General features: G+C 37.7%; 1 protein-coding gene across 3 annotated transcripts; it reads right to left on the bottom strand.

Moving 5' to 3' along the window:
• Positions 1-1518: 1518 nt before the first annotated feature.
• Positions 1519-18370, bottom strand: LOC111861779 (multiple inositol polyphosphate phosphatase 1). Of its 3 annotated transcripts, XM_023846623.2 has the most exons (10): positions 18144-18370; positions 16699-16827; positions 14005-14189; positions 12844-12963; positions 11457-11601; positions 8587-8687; positions 8021-8130; positions 6591-6794; positions 4038-4248; positions 1519-1977 (listed from the first exon to the last, which is right to left on the bottom strand). In XM_023846623.2, the coding sequence occupies exons 1-9, from the start codon at positions 18304-18306 to the stop codon at positions 4071-4073; spliced, it is 1335 nt and encodes a 444-aa protein (XP_023702391.1). In that variant the 5' UTR covers positions 18307-18370; the 3' UTR covers positions 1519-1977; positions 4038-4070. The 3 variants fall into 3 exon arrangements, with proteins under 3 accessions (XP_023702391.1, XP_023702390.1, XP_023702392.1); XM_023846622.2 differs by lacking the exon at positions 1519-1977 and having other exon boundaries at positions 3938-4248; XM_023846624.2 differs by lacking the exon at positions 1519-1977 and having other exon boundaries at positions 3938-4248; positions 14005-14183.
• Between the last annotated feature and the right edge of the window lie 4000 nt (positions 18371-22370).

Raw genomic sequence — 22370 nt, 5'->3', positions numbered from 1 at the left:
TTATATAAGACTTCTGACCTTTGATGTTTCAGTTACCCATACAGTATTTTTATTTCAAAATGTGACAGCATTGATTAATGTTAATTTTTACTGCTGTATATCATGTAATAGTAGAATAATTATCTAACCAAAAATCATAGAATTAATGCTTACTGAAAAAATATTTTTCTTGTGTATCACTTGACATCTGTTACCTTCACAACATTCAAACATCCATACACTGTTTCTTTCCTGAAAGTATAATATTTATTTTATCTTCAAATCTCATAAATACCTTCTTAACTTTTGTAGGTTTTGATATTAGAATTACTCAAAAGAATAAAACTGACAACACACTGCATATCTGAAACAGTTCTCCCTGTAACGCAATGTTTGTCTTTAGTAAGGTACAGAATAAATCTTCGTGTCTGTATGCTCAGAGCTTCAGTCTCGTCCATTAATTTTATACTGATCACCTCACTAATTTTTTTTTTTCCATTTATAATTTAGCGCAAGTGTAGTGTAGTGAATTATGAAAAGCATAATCAATGTAAAAAACTGTATAAATCAACAATTTTGTATGTAAATAAAGCCATTATTTTCTGTTTTGAATTCTAGTCTGCTTGTTCCTAAGCAGAGATATTAGTGTTTCAAATGTAGGAAGTTTGTGCTAGGGAAGGGGTGGGGGTAGACCACACTGTCATTTAATATTGGAATATGTGTCAGCTGACATATGTTTGGGTGTAAAGATGACTGTCCACACTTCTGATGGCCCAGTTCCTCAGCCAGTGTCTCTTAATCCTTTCTATGTTCATCTGGGAGTTCACATGATGTTCTACAACTATACATACATACATATCCTTTATTTTCTATAAATATCCATACAGGTAACAGACCCAGGATGTGGAAAAAGTCATATCAAATACATACACAAAGTCACATAAGTTACATAACGAATTAATTAACATATACTATAATATGAGGTAAAAAGATAATATCTTGATTAACAGACATAATTTAAAAGTAACTACAATATAACTTGAATTAATATAACTTTTCACATCTCCTATACTAACTATATTAAAAAGCGGCCTCCGTAGTCTAGGGGTAACGTTCCCACCTCGTGACTCAAGGTACGCGGGTTCAAACCCGGTGGAGGTCGTGGAATATTTAAGGGCGGAAAAATTCATGGAACAAGTCCTCTGGGAGGGACTTTAAGCCGTGGGTCCTATGTCGTAGCTTTACGGCACGTAAAAGAACCTCGTGTCTCAAGGGGACCTCTGAGCCAAATTCAGGACATCTCCCACCCAACAATAGTCTCTAACGCCTCTGGTAGATGGGGGAAGCATCGAGATACCGCTGAGCCAGTAGAGGCCGAACTCTCTGGCTGAGTCGGGACTGATGGTACGCACCAGTACCAGTAGGGTATAGAGACTGGTAGAATATCACAGGGGGACACACAATGGACCAATACTGGTCTAAGTGCATGGGGAAACCCACCCTCTCCAATAACAACAACAACAACAACAACTATATTAAAATACAGTGTTAAAACATTCAAATTTATGTAGATTTGTAGCAGAAGGAGACAGAATACTACATAATTATCTATTAAAGGAAAGCATCCTTTCATGAACTATAAGGCAGATGATACTAATGTTGAATCTACTGCCTCTTTCCTCTTCTTTGTTATTTGAGGGCTCAGATCTTCCCAGATTTTCAGAATAATGGGGAGAACAGTAGTTAGGAAACAAATTCAATTACAAAGAGAGATCTGATCAATATTACTTTATCTTAGATGACCATGACTTAATCATCAGATCATCAGAACATGATTACTAAGGAAACACGACTCACATGAAGGTCAGATTGGCATTAAAGTAAGAAGGATTTAAGTCACATATCCTACACCACACATTTTATATTAGATATGGCAAAGAGTTAAAATACTTTGAGCATAACTGTGATAGTGCTGATATAAAAGCTGTTTCGACTAACCTGGAACAATTAAAGGGAAATTACTGATTAATGTCACAGTTTATAGACTGGAGATAAAAGGTCATTACCTGGCCTGGAAATGGACATACGTATGGGTAAATGTCATCTACTTAGTTCCAAAGCACTTCCTTTTTAAGTAAGCTATTTTCAGTTCCTTAAAACAACATAATTATCATTCCTGACAACAATTCATGTTCACTTGAATATGTAAAACAAGGAGCACAAAGGATCTCCATTGTTAGAAGCCACAACCAAGCAACAAGTGTGTCAGGACATAGCAGAATGGGAAGACTTGGAATGTGTTGTAATCTGTAGAGTGTAAAAACTGTGAAAGTGCTGTAACTATTTTATTGCTGTAACAAGCATCAAACAAATTCAACAGCTAATACAAACCTTTTGTCTCGTCACTAACATATGACACCTAGCAGGCCACGCCATAGCTCAAGTGGTTAGTTGCTGGGTTCCCACCGCGATGGCCCAGGTTCAATCCCCGTCTGGTCAAGTGGGATTTGTGGTGGACAAAGTGGCGCTGGGTGGGTTTTCTCCGAGTACTTCGGTTTCCCCTGCCAATCTTCATTCCACCAAATTCTCCATCATCATAATCACCTGGGCCAGGCTACAATAGGCCAGTCAGTGGCCGCTGTGCTGAGTGGACCCAGTTGGACACCACTCCCCACTAAGCGAATTTAAAAAAAAAAACATATGACACCTGGTGTCAATGTAACATGTTCAAAACATCACAATATGTGTATATAAGGTTTTCAAATTTAAAACATGCCACTGAAATTACTGAAAATGAAATATAGGATACTCTCTGTATCAACAGATTTCAAGTTGTCTGTGCTTTGCACATGTATACATAATTTTTTAATATTACAAGTATGAGGGTAAATCAATAAGTAAGTTACAAATGGATATAGAACTTAAACAAATAAGATCACTGATTTGAAAAATGCTTTCATTTCTCAACATAACCTCCTGTACACTGAGGCATTTGTCCCATTGTTTCACAAGCCCCTGAAAACCAGCAGCATAAAATTCTTTGGGCTGCTGTCGGAACCAGGCGTGTTCACATGGCATTCACAAAGTCTGTGCATGATGGGTGCCACGCATGCTGACCCCACAACACAAAATTCAAAGAATGGGTCTGGCATTACAGCATCTCAATCGCTACCATGATGAAGGACATGATATGCTAGCCCAAATTGTTGCAGGTGATGAGTCTTGGGTTCATCATTACCAGATCGAGACAAAGCATGTGTCAATGCAGTGGAAACATCCTGCGTCGCCTGCTAAAAAAAGTTTAAGGTTACACCATTCTCCAGGAAAGTGATGCTGTAGAAAGGTGTAGAAAGGGAAGTTACCACCTGGTTCCGACAGCAGCCCAAAGAATTTTATGCTGCTGGTTTTCAGGGGCTTGTGAAACGATGGGACAAATGCCTCAGTGTACAGGAGGTTATGTTGAGAAATGAAAGCATTTTTCAAATCAGTGATCTTATTTGTTTAAGTTCTATATCCATTTGTAACTTACTTATTGATTTACCTATGTATATATATAAAAATGTGTTTAAGCCTTTATGTAAAGTTGAAGTACTGTATATTCTATTCAGTTTTATGCAAAACATATTTTAATGACAAATTTCAGTAAGGACCCGTGATACATTTCTTTAAATATATTAGTCCAAAATGGAGTTATTTCATGCAGAGAGAGAAACAGCAGACAGACACGTCAAAGGAAACAGACTGTCATTCAGATTTTGTTCCTACTTTCAAAAGAACATCACATCTTATTACCAAGGTAAGCTTGTTATAGGTGTCTAGGGAAGCAGATGCAGCTCGCTCCAAGAACAAGAAAGGTAAAGATATTAAATACAGTTTACTGATGAAATACAAAGTCATGAGCTTTAAGAAATATGATAATTTGCTGTTTGAAGAAAGGATTAGAAAAAAAAAGCAACAATAATATTTTCATTCTGAGAACAGCCTTTATTAATGAGGTCTGTTTTATTTGGTACATAGGATTCAAATAGTAATGAAGTAGAAGATTTCACTCAACTCACCAGATTCAGGTGTGATGCAATGAACATCTGGAATCATTCTGTCATTTCCTTAAAACAGAAACTAAGGTCACACGTATCAGAAATGTAGCCATACTTCTTCTTAATAACAGACCAGTCACACAGACCCCATCTATTATGTGGACATCCTTTAAGTCTTAATAACTTTTCCTGGAGGCGGAATTGAACTCTAAATGGTTCACCTCTGTCACATCTGTAAGCAAATAACATTTTCTTTACCTGTCAGAAAAAACTTGGATATATATATGTGTGTGTATATGTATACAGGGTGTCCCAGGAGGAATGTGCCAAACTTCGGGAGGGTGTTCCTTATGTTAAAGTATGCCGATATAACCCAAAACACCTATGTCCAAAGTTGAACGGTTACGGAGATAATGGCCCAAGAAAAGTGTGGTCTTCTGGCAGGTCCAAGCACTGTACCTCGCTGTACCTCTCAGCTGAGAGCCCTTATCTATGTTTGTCCTTGAGTGCGATGATACTCCCTAGCCGTGCTTATGTAGTTGGCTCATACCAGAACGCGCAGTCAGCACGTTACGTCATCGCTCGCCAGTCATGTGTTATGTATACTGCTTGGAAACCTAAGGACAATTATGACATGGCGAGCGAGTATTTTGTACTTCACTTTTATGGCTTTCCGTCACTCACAAGTTAGTTTGATGTTACGTACATTATTAACATTACAGAATCCACATATTCCTGCCAGTTTTAATATGTATTTTGTAATCAACAAGTGTGTAACCCCGGTCAAAGTTTGACACTTCTCTGGCCATTATCTCCGTAACCGTTCAACTTTGGACATAGGTGTTTTGGGTTATATCGGCATACTTTAACATAAGGAACACCCTCCCGAAGTTTGGCACATTCCTCCTGGGACACCCTGTATACACATGATATTTCAATCAGTCAGTATTCTGAGAAGAAACTGAAACTATCCTGTATAATGTTAATTCTTTCAGTTGAAGGTCAGCATAAAGGAAACATAAAATTGTAGGATTTTAAACTCTCACCTCAGTGGTTTTGAAGAGTTTTATTCTCCAGGATGTAATGCTATGTAGTGTGTTTAAAGTCAGATATTTTAGAGAAATATGTTTCCTCCATTCAGGTGCTACATAATTCACTCTGGTTTCTTGCTCAGCTTATTCTTAGACCCTGAAGATAGAGGCAATATGTTCTTCCAAAACGTCAGTTGGCTTTTAGCAGACTACACAGTGTTACATCCCAGAAGACAGAATTCTTCAAATGCAAAATTGTTTAACTGTATGGATCAGAACCTTTTTTTATAGTAAGACCCATAACTCTCCTACAGTGACTTCACAAAAACATTTATTTCCAGTCATCTGTTTCATTCATTAAAAATATTTGTATTGGAACATCTTCAAATATTCATTAATAAATAGGTCTGAATTGAACATCCATTGCCAGTTGAAAAAAAAATATTTTCCATACAAACAGCTGTGGCAACTTGTATGCAGTAAAAATGCAGCCAAGGCTGTTGCTCCCAATACTACTTTAATGAGAACATGAAATACTATGAAAGAAAATATGGCATAAAGTAAAGTAAAGTTGGCCCTGTGCTTAACTAATTAAACACTATGCCATGAAGATGTATGGGGGAGTGGATGTACAGATCCACATTTCTTGATAATGGTACTAGCTGGAGGTGAGTGGTCAGCTTCATGCCTCTGCTGCTTTACCTCCTGGGAAAGAGCCCCTGGTATCAATTGGATAGGATGCTGGGTGGGCTCCAGAACCGGTCTGGGCAACGTGGAGAACAACATTTTTGGCCCTACCAGGACTCAAACTCCAACCCCTTGGTCGTCCAGCCCATAGACAGTCACTATACTGACTATTCTATTCTGGCTCAGGACTCAGAAATTTAAAATTTTCTGAGATAAAAATCTTCACACATGAAATACAACAATACACCCCCCACCAAAGCCCATAGCAAATGAGACACTATAATAGGGTTTCTTTGTCATAGAGTCTGCTTTGGTTAATAGTCCCTAATACCATAATCAAATGAAAGCTTCTTATGCAGTATGTAGTAGTTTATGACTGTAGTTTTTGAAAACACTCTTCTGCAGAGCAATGACTCAGTAGGAAAATAAGAAGTGGAAAGAAGCAGTTGCCTAAACCAGGGCACCATCATGCATTTACCTCTCATACATCTGGAGGAAAAGTATGAAAACCTCAGCAGAGTAGTTGATGCTCCATGCAAGATCTGAACTGGACATGTCCCACATACGATTATAATCTGGAATCATTACTGCTTAAGCTAACCCATTTGTTAGAATACGACAAAAATGCATGGAGTGTGGTTTAATATTTGTATTATACAGAAAGAGTTATGGGGTTTCAGATTTCAGGTCTTCACAGCAGTGATAATTTATAAAACTGCTGCCACCATCTTCTAGGTAGAAGAGTCTGAAAAGTCAGTAACAACTCATAAAATTATATTGTGTCACAACCTAGAAAATCATGATCTAACAGTTACACAATTTATTCTTCACCAACATAAGATACTCCAATGCTTACTTGAAAAAAATGGCTGCAAAGTTGCTTGCAAAAGGTGTAAGCAGGGATGTTCTCCAGTTTCGACGTGCCATAGTTGCATAGTTGGAGTGAGTGATATTTATTCTATCTTTTCCAACTCCAAGAGAGGTGAAAAACAGCTGAATATCTGTGTCATGACTGAAGTAAAACACTCCAGAAGGCTGAGTTTCACCATTCTCCAGTTTGCTACAACAAAGTTCATCACAGCTGTTATTCAAAGTATATTTTGAGGGGCAGACTGTTTATGGGTTCAGTCTTCAGCATAGCCTCATCTTCATGCCCAAATGTCTGGGAGGACATTAAATGTTCTGAAAACAAATTAGTTAGAAACTAATTTATAATGGAGACACATTTATATCAACAGATGATTTGTGAATTTATACTGCTCGATTATTGAATTTTCAGAAATAACCTTACTGAAGAAATGAAAGCATAGATATTTCACTTCACTTATTCTTCTTTTACAGCTTTTCAGTCAGCTAGTACTAAAATCAGAGCTGACATGATGCATTTTATGATTTTTCCATTTTTTTTAAAGAAATTATTCTACTAAGAGTTGCAAGTTTATAGAAGTCTATCAACACACAGAACTTTGGGTTCCTACACCGAAATCTCTGAGGTGCTGATCATTGAATGATGTGGATAGCCTCCACCTCACTTGTTTGCATGGACACCATATTGATAAGGAGTCAAGAATGACATGGTAGGATTACAAAATGGCAAGCTATTCATATCAAGTTAAATGAAGATGTATTTAAAATTCTAACTCATTGTGCCAGACTTATATAAATTTTGTCTAAGACACATCTAGGCAGATAGATCAACATAGATTTGTATGCATTCCATGGATCCTGGTTATGTAGGATGTGGAATAAATCAGTGTACATACAAACACAAGCATGTCAAAGTAGATGAAACAGAAGAAAAAGAATACACATAATTCAACATAAAAAAGTTCCATGTAATTATTACGCAGTGAATATTACAATTGCATATATGTATAATTAACAAACTGTTACTAAGTATGAAGGTTTACAATTTCACCAACAAAGCAGTATGACAAAGGAATTACTTAATGTCAATTGAAATTTTCTTCTGTTAGTTAACAGACATTTAATTCCTACTGACTACAGACCATGACTTTTGAACTGAACCAAAAACATATTTAAATTAGCATTATTTGAGTACTGACACAATGCAGAAGGAAAAAAAGAAGGAAGTATAGAGAGACTAGCTTTATTTGATGGTCCATACAGAGCAATTACCTCCTTCTGCATTTCTTCTATATTATACCTGAAAATGGAGACATAGCCACCTTCCAGAATGTTGTAATTCTTATAATTTTAAATAATGAAATGCAGAAGATGAGAAATATTCAAAGAAAAACCACAACAATGATGCAAAACCCATACCTGAAACGATCCAGGAGATCTTTTGCTAGAGGACAGCCAACATGTTTGTTCATTTCATTACCAAAGCCACGTTTATAGTAAGATTCCAGGTCTTCTTTGTACTCCAAGATCTATGACATTCATTAAATGATTTTCAAACAGTGCTCAGCATAATTCCAGTGCTTACAAGATAAAGACAATAATGTTATGTAATATATCATGTGTGTTCCTGTTATCCTAATAATTTATTAACAATTTCACTGTTATACTTCAAGATGATGCATTATTATGGCTGACACTGTTTCATCACATTTGAGGGTACACATGCACGCACGCACGGACGCACGCACGCACACACACACAGGTGCTGTAAAATCAGTTTCTTTTTACAAGAAATTCCATGACCAAAACTAACATCTTATAAAGTAATTATGATATTTAAAGGTTTTGCAAACATACACATATATTTGAATGTGCAAGGATGTTTGATTACTGGAAACTGGGCAAATATTATCCCCAAAAGAATCAAATGGCAGACATTTTGCTAAATGTGAAAATTTTAGTAAAGTAAGAATGGTAAGACTCACTTTAAGCTCATCCTTAGTAAACGCAGCACACCATGGTGAGACACTATCCACATGCCATGCCTTTTCAAATCGACAAGTAGTATATATATTATCCAAATTTTCTAAAAGGCAAGAAAATGCTGTGTCATCACGTGTTTTGTATTCACATGTTACTGGTATGATGTGTGATTAAGGCTTGCATACATCATAAAATAAAAATTATTTTAACATATTATAAGAAATGCCATTTCTGGAACATAAGATTTACTAGGTCCAATTTATTTTGTTTCAATTTCAGAACTGTTAAACTGAATTCAATATTAGATTAGATTAGGATTTTTCAAACATCAGACACAGTGTGACTGAAGTTCAGTTATTTTAAAACATTACAAATCACCAGATGGATGACAAGGCTTCAGTATTGACATTGGCAGGGGAAGTGAGTTACCTCTTGACCATCAAATTCAGATAAGCTCTGGAGTTCATGTGCCTCCTCTCCAATAGATAATGGGGTTATTTTCCAAGGGATAAAATAGCCAGATCATTAAGCTGATCACTCACCTCCACCTTGTGCTGAGATTACAAATATGTGAAGCTTTATATCAACTCAGACACATGCATTTTTGGTGCAGTGCACAAGTACAAAGACAGCTTTACATGACATAACACAAAGACCATTTCAGTTTGTGGTCTTCTGGGTTCTGACATCATGTAGTCTCTTATGTGAAACTGACAATTTAGGTGATGATGATATGCCCATCTTCAAGACTGAAGTGTCAAGGGCGTGAAATCGGTTTGGATACATAGCCATGTTGCAAGAAAGAGTTTTTTTTTGTTGCTAGTTCGGTGGGAGTAAGTCCCTTGTACTGCGGCCACTTCTGACCTATTGTACCAGCCCCAGATGATAGGTGATGGTGATTGTGGAGCAATTGGTGGAATGAAGATTGGCAGGGGAAACCGAAGTACTCAGAGAAAACCTGTCCCTGTGCCACTTTGTCCACCACAAATCCCACTTGACCAGACCCAAGATCAAACTCGGGCCACTGTGGTGGGAAGCCAGCGACTAACTGCTTGAGCTATGGTGCGGCCCCAAGGAGGAGTTACTCAGATCCATAGGAAGGGTATGGGAGATGCGGCCTGATTCAGACCAGTAAATATGGTGAGTATAAGAACGGCCATTTTTCTTCACCACAACAGAGACTCTAAAAGGCCAAATCCTACATTCTAACCCTGAAAATAACCATTTTACTTTTCACTGTTTTTGATGTACTTTCCTTATTCTGACATCACTTTGCTGTGTGTCTCTCTGCATGTGTATCCCTCCATCATCAACTTCTGAATGCCTTAACCAGTTCTTATGACACTTGGTATGTATGTCATGACACCTGAGCCTATTTCAGTGACATACATCATAAGTCCTTCCCATCAGTCTGTGTCCATACGTGTATCTCTCTGTCATTGCTAGGCAATGTTTTGGTAAACATGTTTTCATGGCAATGAATACATGCAAGAATAGAAGAACTGCTCGACATGTCATTTTCTGTGCGGTCCTTGTGGTATCAGGGAAAGGCAATTAGCTCTCCCCAGAACGTCTCATTATTGACCTGGACAAGTCTTGATCTCTCCCCCTCCTGTGCGTCTGAGTGACCATCTTCTCTGCAACTGTATATGTAACCAACCTCTTCCTCACCCTATACATTTCAACCTTGAAGATGGAGACAGCATGCTCTTCCAAAATGTCGTTATTTACTTTTAAGGCATCACAGTTTCATAACCTAGAATATCACAATTTGAAAAAACACCACTATGGAAACCTCAACTTTTTCATTTCTTCTAATTTTAAAACTTAAAAGTGTCAGGATCGTTCAACTTAGTATGATGCTGAACCAGAACTTTGTTTCCATGAGTGCTGGACTGAGACTGTCACATGAATCAATGAAATATTTAGGAGACAGTAACGTTGTACTTCCTCATCCTGCTGCACTAGTATTGTTATTTTTTTTGTAAATAAGTGTAACCACCGTCTTAAATGCAATACTTATTTATGTCTTTCATGAAGAAGTGTTAATTAGAGTAAGTGAGCAGAGGAACATCCTACACGAAATAAGAAAACTGAATTGGTCATGTTTTATGCAGAAACAGCCTTCTAAAAGAAGTTATTGAAGGAAAGATAGAGGGGCGGATAGAAGTGACAAGAAGACGAGGAAGAAGACGTAAGAAAATGCTGGATGACCTTGGGGACAGAAGAGGATACTGTCATTTGAAGGAGAAAGCTCTAGATCGCATTAAGTGGAGGAATTGTTTTGGAATAGACTGTGGACCTGTCGTCTGACAGATTACTGATGATGATGATGATATGTATCTTATTACAACATGTTTTGGCCTCACTCAGTAATCATCAGGTGCATACACTCTTGCTAAAACTGTTGTACTGTCATCTTAGTATGTAACTTATGAATGGGTTGTTATTTTTAATTTTATAATATTAAAAATCTGGAAAAGTTCATAAAATTACTGATTCAGCAATAATGCATCTGGTTGTCAGGAGTGGGTGTTCTGTTGTGGTGGTGTGTGGATATCAACTCCTTGCTGAGTTGGTCTGTTCTGTTTCTGTGCAGATTATGAGAGTATGGCCAAATGAAGCTGAAACGTGTTGTAATAAGATGCATGAAACACGAAAATGTGTGTTTTGCATTTAGATGGTGGTTATACATATGTACAAAATTCAACTTTAGGAGACAGTTTTGGAACAGACAAATGAATCTGTACCTTCATTCTGAATAAGAATATCAATAACATTTGAAGAATAAAAGGAATGATATTTCTAGTTTGCAGTTTTCTCCTCCTCTCGATATTCTCATTTCTCATGGATCCAAAAAACACATACATACCATTAGTAATATTAGTTCCTAATCTCCTTGAGACAGACTGTAAGACTGACTGCATCTCTGGGCCATACAGAAATGCATTAGCCTCCTTCATTGAGTCAGGGTTATGATTGACATCTTCATCCCATGCCGTACAATAGTCTGACGGCTGCAACAATAATTCAATAATTGCAGCAATAGAATATTGTTTAACAACAAATTAGAATATCTAACTAATATGTACAGAGGATTTTCTGTGTTAAGCAAATTTTCCAGAATTCGAAATCATATATCTCACATGCTTGCTTACTTACTCATGGAGCTGAGCCCGTCTGGAGGAGCTGTCAATTCTGCAGCTACTCAAGAATTTCCCAGCATTTTATGGAATCCGAAGGTTCATTACCATGTTCACAAGAGCCCTCCACTGGTCCCTATCCTGAGCCTGATCTATCCAATCCATACCATCCCATCCTGTCTCTCTAAGATCCATTCTAACATTGTCAACCCACCTACGCCATGGTCTTCCCTGTGGTCTCTTTCCTTCTGGCTTTCCCACCAATATCATATACACATTCCTCGTCTCCCACATTCGTGCTACACGACCTGCCCACCTCATCCTCCTTTACTTGATCATTCTAATTATACTTGGAGAAGAATACAAATTATGAAGCTCCTCATTATGCAGTTTTCTCCAACCTCCTGTCACTTCATCTCTCTTCGGTCCAAATATTCTTCTCAACACCCTCACTCTATGTTCCTCCCTAACTGTCAGAGACCAAGTTTCACACCCATACAGAACCACAGGCAAAATTATAGTTTTGTATATTCTAAAATTTTCACATACTAATAGTATATGGACAAAGTACACCGTATTTCTGCATGTATAGGCCGCGTGCGTGTATAGGCCGCAGCACAATTTTCAGACAGAAATTATAGAAAAAATAATTTTCTTGGAATATTATTTCAGGAGTATTACACCCTGTATTACTAATTATGAATATTTTTTTTTAAATGAAGTGTGATTTCGAATATTTCGAATATAAGCCGCACCCCAGTTTTCCTCTTGAATTTTTGGCAAAAAATGTGCGGCCTATCCATGCGTAAATACGGTAATTCATGGTGAATAATACATCTTTGTCCTATGACTTACTTGACTTTTACTAGTTTGAAGAGTTAAGGTACTTAATTTCTAAGCTGAGAGCAATTAGAATTGTCACCTTTATAAATGTGTTGCAGTGACCAATAAAATACCTACTTCTATGATCTGAAAAATAATAATTCTCGTTTGAGTTACAATTTAAAAAATAAATATCAGGAAACAATATTTGTAACTGTTACATAAATGTGCCAGTATACTTTATTGCTGAAGTCTTTTTTTTTTTATAAATATCAGTATATTTCATATTCTTACCTTAAGAACTGGATCAGGAGACAAAGGCTGAGGTAACTCTATATCAACAGTGCTGCCAAATATTCCATCAATAAATGCAAAGGCAGTAAGTGTAGTTCGCTGTGTATCTGTGAACTGAACCTGAACCAAAATATTCTCTTAGCAATATTATTTCTGTGAATACCCTATGTAGCTACCATATCCAGTACTTCTTAAAACAAGATAAATACGAATAACCATGAAATGAAAATTTTTCTCAACAGACAATGACAATTTAAGTAATCATACTTTATCTCATATCAAGATACTGTACATTTTATTCCTATACCACAACACACACTAATTCACATGAGCAGACCCACTAAAACTTAATGTAGACTTGTTCCTAACATACTATTCTGTACACATGAAGTCTTCTACTGTGATTGGCTGTGTGAAGNCGGGACACACAGCTTAAAGTCCCTCTCGGAGGACTTGTTCCCTGAATATTTCCGCCCTTAAAAATTCGATGACCTCCGCCGGGTATTTGAACCCGCGTACCACGAGGCATGAGGTGGGAACGTTACCTCTAGACTATGGAGGCCGCTTTATATATGTTATATACCTGACCATGCAATGGTTTATAATCCAGTAAAATTTGCCCCACAGGTCACTATAATGCTGCCTTAGTTAGGGGATTCTTGGTCAGGCATAATATTTCTTTGCTTCCACATCCACTGTATTAGATTTTATGCCTATAGTTTTCGACTTCTGGAAATGCCAAAATGAGGGAACTGAATATTGTCACTAAATAAGAGGGCAAGAGATGCTTCAACAAAAGGCAGGCCCACAGGAATCACTGTGTGCAATCAGAGAGAGGCTACTTTGAAGGGGGTGAATGTTCTGTTCATTAGTTTTCTCTTAGATTACCAATCAGAAAATCTTTAGTACCAATGTTGCTAAATCAGAAGTTCAAATGACTATCATATTACATTAACTGATGGTAAGGAATGCAAAGGCACAAAAGTAGGGTACGGTTGTGGCAGTTTTCCCCTATCAAGCTTCATGAGAATCAAACAATGGCTAAGATAATAGTAAATATAATAATCACGATAAAACAAATGGGTTTTAATTTGTAACATTCTATAGACATAGCTGGGCATGTTACATTATTTGAAACCTGACTGTTTTAAAAGTACTAACCTGAAATTTGTCAGGTCTATATGACCGATTAAGTAGTGTTGGGAATCTGGACTTGTAGCGTAGTGCCAAATAGTAGGCATCTCTATAACCTTGAGGAGTCAAATCATTTGGGAGGGTTAAGACAGCCTGTGGTGTCCACTTCTTGAGGTTTTCCACATCCTGGGTGCATAGTCTACCCTCTGAAGCTTTGCAACAAAGAAATTTCAACATGTATTTAAATGCCCATGACATGCTAATACAAGGTAAAGGTAAAGCTATCCCTGTTAACAGGCAGTGGAGGCCCATAGGGTTTAAGAGGTCAAGGCTCCCACATTTTCTAGGCAATTGGCTCGTGGAGGGCAATGAGGTTGTCAGCCTTACATGCTGGCATGCTGGCTGCCCGTACCCTCAGGAAGATTTGTGGTACTTATTTCTGTTAGAGGCTGAGTTGACTCCAGGGCCACAGTGCAGCTGGAAGGATTAGGTCAACTGAAAAATTCAACGACCTCATCAGGAATCCAATCAGCAACCTTGTGGCTTGTAGCATAGTTCCTCAACAAACTACACTACCACATGCCTCAAGATAATATATGTGTATACACGATACTGACACAGTACTTATGTGCTATAATACTACAAACATTAAAATGAACACTACATGCATATATATATATATATATAGTATATTGCAGTTAGTTTCATCAGAATATTTTCCTTAGAAATATCTTTCATAAACACAATATTTTCACGTTTGTAGTCCACTCTTAGTAATGAAATCTGGGTTCCAGAGAATGCAGCGACTTTTTGACTAGTTGAGGACTATAAGATATTGAAGAACGATTTTGTTGGAATTATAATCCATTCTGTTTCCTATATATCTTCAGCTTCTCATGGATATACAACACCCAATCATAATACAGGGATAGAGGCTGCCTTCAGTCAAGACCCTCACTTGTTGCTTGGCAATGGTATGACACATTTCTGCCCTAATCAGGCTGGTACTGTACAGTGTTTTCACATTTTATCATCTAGCCAAGGAAAATAAATGGTTTGAAAAATGCTAAACAGATGGTACATAAACAATATAGGAGAATTATATACAGTGTATAATAGTGATACAGAGGACAATTATGAGGACGAAGATTATTATTTTTTTTATTGCTAGTGGGGTGGGACTAAGTCCCTTGTACTGTGGCCACTTCTGGCCTATTGTACCAGCCCCAGATGATAGGTAAGGGTGATTGTGGAGCAATTGGTGGAATGAAGATTGGCAGGGGAAACTGAAGTACACGGAGAAAACCTGCCCCAGCCCCACTTTGTCCACCACAAATCTCACTTGGCCGGACCCGGGATCGAACCCGGGCCGCCGCAGTGCGAAGCCAGCGACTAACCGCTTGAGCTATGGCGTGGCCTAGGATGAAGATAAAGAAGTGACTCAACCTTTCCCAATCTCAAGGGCACTTGGCCACACCTGTCACTTCAGCTTTCTACCGCATGACCCAACTGAAATCAGTCCAACTCACACCCTTCACACTGTTACATAGCGTTCTTCTAATCTGTTTCCATCAAGTGTCATGAGGAAAGGAACAAAATGTACTTAGCTACTTAGTGAAATTTGAAATAAATTCATCAAGGAATCTTATCATGCAATTCAACTGCAAGGAGCTATAACAGGAACAACTGTATTATCACCACAGGGATGGGTTTTAGGTATGGAAGGTCTGGATGATCATCTACAATGCAATCAAAAGTGAATCTACAAAACACATCTATAAGATTTGATGTTTTCATGACGGTGAACATTCACATTGTGTGGTCTTTTTAGTTATAATACAATGTAATCTGGCAGGTGAGTACCAACTTTTGGATGAACATGTAATTTTCATTCTCAGAGTTGACGATGGAGGCAGAATGTTCTTCTAAAATGTTGGTATCCACCATCCAGATTGCACAGTCACACAAGTCCAAAATATAAAACACGTATTTCAATGCTGACTTTCATTTAGTTTAATTTATTTGGTTTTGGATCCATAAGCATAGTAATTACTTTTGTATTTGATTTAAGTAGCTGGAATTCACTTCATAAAAATGATGCAAGAAAAAGTGCATAAAACCTAAAAGACTAGCAAATACAACAATTCTTTTTGTAGTTGTAGCTCTGAGAGTAATAATATTATATTGTAGCATCCTGTTACAAACAAGAAAGAATACACACTCAGAACCATATATCAAATAAGCATCAATGCAGAAAGACAGAAGTTTCCTCACCCACAACTTTTAAGACCTGATGATGACCACTTTTGGTCAAAACATGTCATAATAAACTTTTAAGTGACTAGCTATTAATAAGTTTCAATAAACTATTGCACATAAGATTGTAGAACTGATTAATTTATCCTAAATGCAAATCATTACTTCAAGTATCACATGCATAAGAATGAAAAAGAATAGTCCCATGTTCTTCTCAAAATTATATAAATCATAAATCTGGTTAGATTCATGGGATTTGAAAAGTACATAAATTTGGTTAACATGTTTGTCCTCTTTTGAAAATGAAAGAGACATCACTATTAGACATAGCAACAATAAATCACCATGTACTGAACATTCAATCCAGATCCTATGTATGTGACAGCTTCTGAATTTTTGGTTTTTACTTTTTGAGGATGTAGGCTTATATCTGCTCTTGGTACAACAATTTCAAGTAGTACTTACGTCTTTTGTCAAGATTACTTATGATCTCATCTCGCAAACTACGAAGTGACCACATCTCTTTAATACCATCTTCCTTAATGTACCTTGTTCCATGGCGAGATAAAATCCAGAATTGTACAGGATGACATTCTATAAGAAATGCAAACAGCTCTCTTTTAAAGTGCTTATAAAACAGCCCATGTGCATCAAGCGATGAAGCTGAATAAGGAGGTGATATGAAGCTCCTCACATTTTAGATCTTCTTACGGAATTCAGAGAAATAACACCTACAGATATCCCTTGCCAACTATTGGTTTTCAATTGTGATATTTGGGTTCATATCCATAGTTTCTGCCAAGTGCACAACAAAGTATTGTAAAAATGCTCCCATTAGCAACTCCATGTATGTTTGTTCACATGTAACAACTCAAGAACGGATAAACAGATGTTCATAAAATATTGTAGTGTGTAGACCATAGCAACCTTGAAACAAACAGTGAAACATCCAATACTAGATGACTGCGAGACATGCACACATACCAGAGCTGTTATTGTGTAACGCTTTCGCAAACAAACACGTGCCACAGAAATGCTTGTAGTACAACAACAGTGTTTTCTATGTGGTCTGTGCCAGGATGTTATAATCGAGACAAGTTGTAACAGAGTTAGTAGTCAGTGGTAAGGGAGTCTGTGAAGAGAAGACTTGGTTGGTGCAGTTGAAGACTCTCCATTGTTAAGATCCGTTACTGGGAAATGGCTAGTGAAAACAGACTGAAAAAACCTAGTGTGCGCTGTAGTGATTTGTAATGTGCGGACATCAGAGATGGTGCCATAATTGAGGNTGTAGAGAGACCTGAAATAAGCATTTCATGTCAAATGTATTTTTTTCTAAGTCTTACAATTTTCAAGATAACTGAGAAAAATGGAAAAAATGTGCCCCTATACTATGCATACCTTTCTTAACTTGTGTGCTTTGTGTACAGCAGAAAATATCAATGACTTGTGAACCATGAGATCCATATCTGCTGCAACTAGAGGTGTAATGACATCACTTCCAGTTTTCCTAGCTTCCAGATATCCATTGCAGTGCATCCACGTGTGGTATGTTTTTATGTCTACGGTGCATGTAAATTTGTAGACACACAAGTTTCGTGTTTAATGAAGGAACAAACAATTCAAAGTAGGATGAGTGTTAAGAAAACCCACAGATCTCTTAACACTTATTGTTCCATAAGTTCTTCATCTTGACAATCACAGTGTTATTCAGGAACATGACCACTATGACTGGTGATGGATTTCATTATCATGCCTTAGAATATGTCAAGAAAATATTTAAGTAATAAACATTTCCCACAGATCCTGTGTAGGTAAAATTAAGAGAGAAGTAGCTATGCTAGAAGCACAAAAAAAGCTTTCAAGTTTTTCAAACGTAAAGTTGTTTTATCAATGTGGAGAAGAGTACTTACTTGGAATGTCCACTCGATCATCAGAATTCTCATGAACAAATTCATAGGGAGTATATGTGGAGAACAGCACATACGGATTTCTCTCATAAGCATAACAGGAACCCTTAGCTTGAACAGTGGCCAGAGGGCCCATTAAGGCAGTCCACAGAATGAAGAGCAACATTCTATGAAGGCTCCTATGCAAGGTAATAACCAGATATATCAGTCTATAACAATAAAGTATAAATTATTTTAAAAGAACATCAAATAAACACCGATGGAAATGGATAAGTATAAAAATTATGTACAATAGCAAAGTCAGTAAAAAATTCACAATGTAGTAACTACTAATGTTAATCTTAAAAAAACTGCAGACTGAGGGTGTTTGAGAATGGAGTGCTATGGAGAATATATGGCCCCAAAGGAGGCTGGATAAAACTGCATAATGACAAGTTTAATAACTTTCAACCCTTTCTAAATACTACTAGACTGATCAAATCAAAGAGTATGAAATGACAGAACATGTAGCATGCATGGGAGCAAAACAGAGTGCATACAAGATTTTGGTGGGAACTGTCGTGAAATAAGGCCTCAAGGCATATTCTTGTGACGTCATTTTATTACGCAATGACGTAACTACATTTCAACGTAACACAACACAAAATGTTGAAAAAGTCGTTCATAGTCAGTCGCTTATTGTTAACAACTCACAAGAATGACGAAGAATTCCTATACAGTGTTTTATACACGAGACTTCCCAGGCAACGAACGTTCATTCAACAGTATGTTCCCAGGCAACGAACCTTCAGTCAACAAGACGTTCCCAGGCAACGAACTTTCAATGAAGGTTATCCAGTTTTTTGGGGAACATCGTTACTGCCCGGCAAATAACATGCAACAACTAGGTAGAAGTAGAGCTAACAAGTCATGGATCATAAGTCAAGCAATTAAAGGGGAAAGATGTCTCAATTCCTCACAATCCTCCCCACCCTGGTCAATCTCGAAAGGAATGACCAGCTGCACTGGACGACTGATTCTCGTTGTGTCCCTTTGTCGAAGGATAACAGTTCGGATCTGGTTGTCTCTTCCTGGGCACAGTTCTTCAATCCTAGTCTTCTTCCACATATGCCTGGGATCACTAACCCCAGAAGTTTCCTCACATTCTACGTGACGCTGTTCAGAGACGTAACGGCAGACGTTTCCCTCATAACTTGTGCTGGACAGTTTGTGTCGTAGTGCGAACAGACGCTTCTTGACACTTCGTGTGGGATGCTTTGAATCCCAATTTCACCGGAAGTGTCCTTGATAACGTGTACGATAGTACTTGAGTCGTACGGCCCCGGAAGTTCCTTTGATATCTTGTGTGGGAGTGCTCGAGTCGTACGGCACCAGAATTTCCCACCAGCCTCCCCACCATGCCGCACGTGCCACAATAAACTTCCAACGTATTCCGTTCTGCGCAAGGTGTCGGTGTGTTTTAGCGGCAGAAAGGGATGTCCAGAGTTCGATCAATTTTTCGCTGGTAATTGTGCTTCGATTTGTTGTTCCTACGTAATGCATACGAGGCGTTTCATTCTCGAAAGTCTCTCCGTAATGCAACGAGGCGGGCTTCAGTGCGTTGCTATAGAAACAACATAGTCTGTATGGGGATCTGTCGAAAGTTAGATGTCGGAAATGTCGACAGTGCCAGGTTGAAGCAAGCGACCGTGGGCGTGTTTGTTTTCTCCTTTCCCTCGAAGTCCTGACGTCTAAATTTGTCGTGAGACAATCTGCGGCTTCGTGACGGACACGAATTCATTTACGGTCATCAAGAATCCGTAATTCTTCATCCCGGGTTTCGGGACCACAAAATGTCGTGAAATAAGCCCTCGAGGTGTATTCTTGCGATGTCATTTTAATACTCAACGACGTAACTACAATTCAATGTAACACAACACAAAATGTTGGACAAGTAGTTTCACAGTCGGTCCTTTCGTGTTAACAGCTCTCATTAGAATGTCAAAGTCCAAGTCTAAGTCACATTGCAACTAACGGTCAGTCATTACATATGCTGCTAGTCGTTGCCAGCGCAATCTTTCTCGGGTCCGAGTCCCCTGGGGCTCATGGCCATATTTTACTGCCTCAGATTTGAGACTTCCCCTTTCATCGCCTCCTATGACTTGACGGGTCACGGTGGAGGTATCCGAATCCGCCTCCACACGGGCAAGAATGTCAAAGAATTCCTATGCAGTGTTTTATACATAAGACGTTCCCTGGTAATGAACCTTCAAAAATGGTACATACATACATACATACATCTGCATTTCAGGATATTCACAAGTGCAATCTGCACTGAATATGAAACATGTCACAAGCTTTACAAACAACAATACATCTTTACAATTCCAACATGCCATATCACAATAACAAACAAACATAAATGCAAACAACGTGCATCTAAATAAATATATAAAATATTATATTTAAGCATCCTGTTGCACTCCATATGATAAATGATATAAACTCCGTCTCAAGTGCAAACAATATATTTTGTGTCTTTGATCTTGCTCCCTACACTACATGTTTCGGCCTCAGACGGCCATCATCAGGTGTATAACACTCACGTCGCTGTCACACTGCACCCAGTTCAAAATTTAACATCTAAAACACTCTCCCTGTCATTATCAACTTCTACTTCGTTGATAGCTGTCCACCCGTAGATTACTTCACACACGTTAATTTTGAGTTTATTGTAATAGCACCATAATAAAATCTTTAGTTCTAATTTTAAACCTTTAAATTCTTGTCCAAATTTTAAAATTTTAAAATTGTTAGGGTTATTCGCCCTGTGTTTGAAGTGCTGCAGCGGCTAGTTCTTGTTTCCACACTGTATAGGTGTTATCCTGTGTAGTCTTTCTGTGTGCGTGCCGCTGCTATTCTTTACTACGTGTGTCACATCTTGGGCATGGATGAGAGGGTAATATTAAAATGTATATTAAAGAGCAGGGATATGATGTAGACTGGGTTCATATGGCTCAAGAGAGGGGGCGCAGTGGTAGGTTATTGTGGACACAGTGTTGGAGGTAATGACAAAAATGATCCTGGACAGTAGTTCAGGGAAAATCAGTCAGAAAGCTGATGTCTTACATAAGCAAATCTGTAATTACTAAACTAAGCACTCATTTATTACTGTTAATATCTGGAATTAACTTTCAGAACAAAGACATTCACTTGAAATATCTTATACTATATTTCTGGCCTCCTTTCTCATATGGCAATTGTGCAGGTTCAGCTAGTTAGTGCCTGCTAGTTTGAGATATTACAAGACATACTTACCAAATTCACTGATATGCCTAAAGTGGAGGAACAACTCATTGTTCAGTTTATATACCAATTTTTTTTACTAAGTAATGTCATTAGAAAAGATGACTTGATGTACGTAGAAAGACACAAATAATGATAATTACCCTGCATGTACTACATTCAGAAGTCGCTGAAACAGGCGTCATTTGTCTACAATGATGATTATTCAGGTGTCTATTCTGAGCAATACATCACTTCAAAGTTATGCAAGCATAATCAGTGGGCACAGCTGTGGAAGGTAATTAATGCTTAATAATAGCTACTACTATGGTATAAATACTGTATGATCACTGCCATTCTCAGTATCAGTAAGTAGTTAGATATGGTGAACATATCTTCACCCTCATAATTATAATCATTATTATTCTCTGTATTAAACATCCTTACCACAGTGAATTATTTTAGCACCATCACAACCATCACTCCCAACAGTGCTGCTGCTGCTGCTAATTTTTTTACAGACATATAAATTTGGTTAATACTTTTGACAGTAATATGTAAAGTGCTGAATATTTTCTGAAACTAATACTGGAATTCCCCACCAACTTCAGATTTCACATGTCCATGGTTTCACATTTTTATTCACTTTTACCAATCACATTTTTCGATTTTTATGTGTGGCTTCTAATTTGTGTACGCATGAATGTGTCTTCCAGACCAAGAGATCTACATTTCCTGGCAACAGGATTGTAATGGCATCCATAGTATTCTTACAACTTTGAGATAATTGCTGTACATTAGTTTGGGACACTTTCAGGCGTTCTTTACAAAATAAAAAAAAAAGCATGTGGAAATTCTCTCTATGACCTAGTACTATTACCTAAACTGAAGAATAAATTTTCTAACAATTGAGAATGCAGACTTTCACTATAAGTTGTTAGGCAATTCCAATTTTTAACCCTATTG

Source organism: Cryptotermes secundus, unplaced genomic scaffold (genome assembly GCF_002891405.2).
Source record: "Cryptotermes secundus unplaced genomic scaffold, Csec_1.0 scaffold413, whole genome shotgun sequence".
Taxonomy (NCBI): Eukaryota; Metazoa; Arthropoda; class Insecta; order Blattodea; family Kalotermitidae; genus Cryptotermes; species Cryptotermes secundus.
Note: the sequence above shows the minus strand (reverse complement) of the source record. Positions and strands in the feature narration are given on the sequence as shown.

Excerpts from the sequence above, each read along its gene's own strand:
- LOC111861779 (XM_023846623.2), bottom strand. The coding sequence starts at position 18,306 with ATGTTGCTCTTCATTCTGTGGACTGCCTTAATGGGCCCTCTGGCCACT. Across the intron at positions 11,602-12,843 it reads CTCCTGATCCAGTTCTTAAG|CCGTCAGACTATTGTACGGC; the intron begins GTAAGAATATGA and ends TTATTGTTGCAG. Across the intron at positions 8,688-11,456 it reads AGGAACTAATATTACTAATG|AAAATTTGGATAATATATAT; the intron begins GTATGTATGTGT and ends CTTGCCTTTTAG.